This window comes from Alligator sinensis, unplaced genomic scaffold, assembly GCF_000455745.1.
Source record: "Alligator sinensis unplaced genomic scaffold, ASM45574v1 scaffold278_1, whole genome shotgun sequence".
NCBI classification, from domain to species: Eukaryota; Metazoa; Chordata; order Crocodylia; family Alligatoridae; genus Alligator; species Alligator sinensis.
The window spans coordinates 2,369,351-2,373,356 of NW_005841952.1; the positions used below are offsets into that span (position 1 = coordinate 2,369,351).

At 49.1% G+C, this 4,006-nt stretch overlaps 1 protein-coding gene across 4 annotated transcripts in view; it reads left to right on the forward strand.

Annotated features, from left to right (window-relative positions):
* Positions 1-4,006, forward strand: part of GRAMD1B (GRAM domain containing 1B) — a 173,841-nt gene that overhangs the window by 167,592 nt on the left and 2,243 nt on the right. For all 4 annotated transcript variants that reach the window (XM_025199999.1, XM_025200001.1, XM_025200000.1 and 1 more), the window contains one exon: positions 3,344-3,451. In XM_025199999.1, coding sequence (XP_025055784.1) covers positions 3,344-3,451 — 108 coding nt within the window. The remainder of the gene's footprint in view (positions 1-3,343; positions 3,452-4,006) is intronic.

The window sequence follows — 4,006 nt, forward strand, 5'->3', positions numbered from 1 at the left end:
TGCCAAAAATCCACAAAAGCAAAACATAAATTAAATGGGCCTTTAAAAGAAAAATAGCCCTTTGTGAAAGGTTAGGTTTGGCTTTGCTCTGGCTGCAGGGTTGAGGCAGCTCTTGCTGGAGATGAGCCTATCCCAGATCCACCCCAGATTCTTTATCAGCTCCAGCACTCCCTGACCTTGCTCTCAACCAGGCACAGCCCTGCATTTTTGTACACTCCTGCAAGCCCTGGGAGGTAGTTTGGCAGCTGTGTACAGGGAACAGGGCAGACTGGGTGGCAAGGTGGGGAAGCTATAGCCTGACAAGGGAGACTGAGCAGAGGAGAGGCCAGGGAACCTAATGCAGCCACTGAAAGAGTGGCCAAAGTGCGGGAGCTGGAAGGAACAACGGGAATGCTTCTGGAGAGCCAGGAATAAGCCAAGTTTCCTTCACTGAACCCGGGGGATTTGGCTTAGATATTTTGCAAATAAAGGTTTGTCCAAGTCCTGCAGAGACTCTCGTTTTTAATTTAGACATTCAGAACCATCTCCAGGTAACCCAGCAGTCCCCAGGAAAGGGAAAATGCTGTGCGTGTGTCCTTTAAAACATTACTGTGGGGTAATAAGAAACTTGCTACCCCGCAGCAGCAGCGGTGTGTTCAGCACCGTGGGCGTTTATTGGATGTGCTAAGCCTGTTTCTTACTTATTCTCCTCTGATTCTCAAGTCCAGGAGTGAAACCTACTTGCAAAGGGGCATATTCCAGGGCAAGCAAGATCAGGACTGTAGCTTCTATTCCTCACCCTGTTCCCTGGCTTCCTGACAGATGTCTTTGGTCTGTAAAACATGTATACCACTCGGTACCTGCCTCTGCAGGTCAGCCGGCCTGCTGGGCCATTCATTCGTGCTTAGTGTGGAGACTCTGGAAGAAAAGGCACATACACAAGGTTGATGCATTATGATGGATGTATTAAGACATTCACAGAAGGAGAAATCTCGCCTAAGACTTAGCCTGATAGCCCAGTATTGGCTGAACCTGTTTGGAAAATGCAGCACCCGCCTCAGATCTTTGCCTGAGATTCAAGCAAGTTCAGTGTAACACTTTGTCTGTGCTTCCTGGTCCTAGCTGGGACACGGGCCACAGATGTTTCCTGATTAACACAACTGCACCTTCTCCAGGAGCCAGAAGCTTCCTGCTGGGTGTGTCTCAGCAACTGGCACTCGGGCAGACAGCATCTGCTAGATCAGGGCCAGCTTTGGCAGGGATAGGCAGGGGTACTTTCTGTTGCCCTTCCCCAGTAACTTGCTAATTCCCCAGTAAGGTACTAGGAGGATCAGAATCACCGTGCTTTTTTATTGGCGCTACTGCAAGTACAAAACAGAGCAAAGAGCCTGAAAACCAAACCCACAACTAGTCCTTTGAAGCCTTTTTTTCTGCCCACAGAGGTTTGGGGCTAGTGGTAGCATCTTTAGTGGAGTTCACCATTCCTGCTGTACTGCACATGAGCCCATAGAAGGCCGCTATCAGGTCAGCACTCTGCAGTTTGGCTTGCAAATGAAATTAAAGCCCAGCGCAGTAGCCAAGGTGGAGCTGCGTTGAAACATGAACACATCTTTATAGGGTTAAGTTATGAAAACCTGTGTTCTCCACTGTGACTGATACAGACAAGGTTAATGGCATTGTTAGGGCTCTGGGTACATTTGGAAATAAGGGCACAAGCTTATTTTTGCACAGGCTTTCCCATGCGGCTTTGGAGCTTGTTCTAGGTTTTAGCGGCTTGCCAAGAGCTTAGAGCATCCAGGGCGTTTTATGTCAGAGGATGTCTCCAGTAGCCTTGGGGTAGGACACTCATTGGTGACATGGGAGAAGCCTTTCAGATCCAGGCAGTGGGAAAGCTGGGCTTCAGTCTGATGGGATCTGAAGTCACGTTGACCAGGAGAGGCTCAGAATCTGCAGGCTTTCGCCCAGACAGATGTGTTGGTCATAAAGCCAACACTGTCAGTTTGGCCATTTTAACAAAAACCAGGCAATGGGAAATAATGCTTTACATTTGCAAATTGTCTTTTTTCCCCAACCCAAAATTCTCATTGGGGGAGGCAGTTACTTTACCTGCCTTTATAGCAAGCCCACTGCTGTATGCATATTTGACAGCAGTGCAGATATTTCCAGTTAAACTGATCCAGTATAACAGACAGCAGAAGGATGTTCCAGTGCCCTGTCTCCTGGGTGCTTTCTGCTGGGTCAGCCTGATACATCCAACAATTTAGGTAGAAAAGTGCAAAGGTACAGTGTGCAACAGTCGTGGTTGATAGGCTTCCAGAGAGAGCTGCCTGTTGGGGACGACTAAGCTGCAACCAATTGGACACCTTTCAGTGCAGCACACCAGAGATCAAAGTGTCCGTGACATGGTCAGACTCCTGTGCACTGCCAGTTGCAAGCCGACAAAACCCTCTGCCAGGAAAATGGGCTGCTCCCCAGTCTCCGGGGCCATGGAGGTGTTTCCGGACAGCCCTAAATGTGTTCATTTGGAGTCTCTGCTGAGCTGCGGATGCAGCCAATAAATACGATAACTGCATGTTGCTAGCCAGAGCCTGGGTTGATGCGTTCTGCCATGGGCATCCTCTTACACAGTGTGGTGCCAACAGCGAGAAAGACTTTTGCAACTTGCTGTGTGCATTCATTACCCTAGCAGTACCATGGTGAACTGCCCCACGTGCTGGCAGGAGATGCGTGGGAGCTACCTCCCACTAGGGGAAAAAAAAGCATCGTCCTTGGCTGCAGCTGCATGGGCATTTATTCTCATCTATTTCTTCTCCTCCCTCTGCCCTTTTCTTGCCTTCTCTTGTGTATTTTATGTACCTCCCAGGACCCCTCCCCACCCACTCCCAGTTTCTTCCGTCTCTGTGCTGGTCTGTTTCTAACCTGCAGCTCCTCCATCTTTTCTCTTTCCTGCTCCCATTAGGATTTGTTTCAGGTACTGTCTCTTTTTTACCTCTTTACTCTCCTGTTTTTCACCTGCCTTTGTCAGCGTCCACTTTATCCAACCACCGAGCTTGGTCTGTGTATTGTCCAGTCTGGGCTGTCAGTCTCACCTGTTGATCTGTCCTTGATTGTCTCTCTCTTGAAATTCTCTCCCTGTCTCTCTCAAAGCAAAGCTCCAAGCCCTAAGCACACAGTCCTGCTTCTGACAAAACTCCCACGCATATCAACTGATGAATGGGCTGACTGAGGCAGCAAGGCCCAGAACCCAATTTGGAGATGGGCTTGAGTTGCATCATCGGGGATGTTCCCCTTTGCGGGGTTGGGAAGGGAGAAGAGTATGGGAAGCCTCCCTTTAATAGGTGCCTTTTGCTTCTCTTCTTCTCAGTTTGGTGCTGTTGGTAATTCTTAATATGATGCTGTTCTACAAACTCTGGATGTTGGAATACACCACCCAGACCCTCACTGCATGGCAAGGCCTGCGGCTACACGAAAGGTAACGTGGCATCGGCTCTCTCTCTGGCCCCACTGCTCTGTTCTTACAAACATTGCAAGCTTTTCCTGATTTCTAAGGCCTAGAGGTGCCCTGGTGCCTTCTTTCCAGCCTTATACACTATAGTGGTCAGTGGACACACTGTGGTCATAAAGTCGTTGGATAAGTGGTGCTAATGAATAGCTGCAGTTGGGGAAAGGGAGGCAAAGGTCTTAGCTCTGAGGAGGATTGTGGGAAGTGCAGGAGTTGTAGCCTCTGTTCCTTTCCAGACTTTATGAATGACTGCTGTGGGCCCTCCAGTGGTCTCCTTCTGGGGTTTCATTTCCTCTTCTACTGCATTGAGTAACGGGGACCCCCCCTTATCTGGATGTGGGATTGTGGAACGCGATGCATTTTTGCGGAAAAACATTTCAAGATAATTGAATTGAGGTTTGGGCAAATTGTTACAGAATCAGGGGTTGAAAGAGGAAGAGGCAGGGATGGGGCAGCGGTTCATAGTTTCATAGTAGCTAGGGTCAGGAGGAACCTGAACAGATCATCTAGCCTGACCCCCTGCCA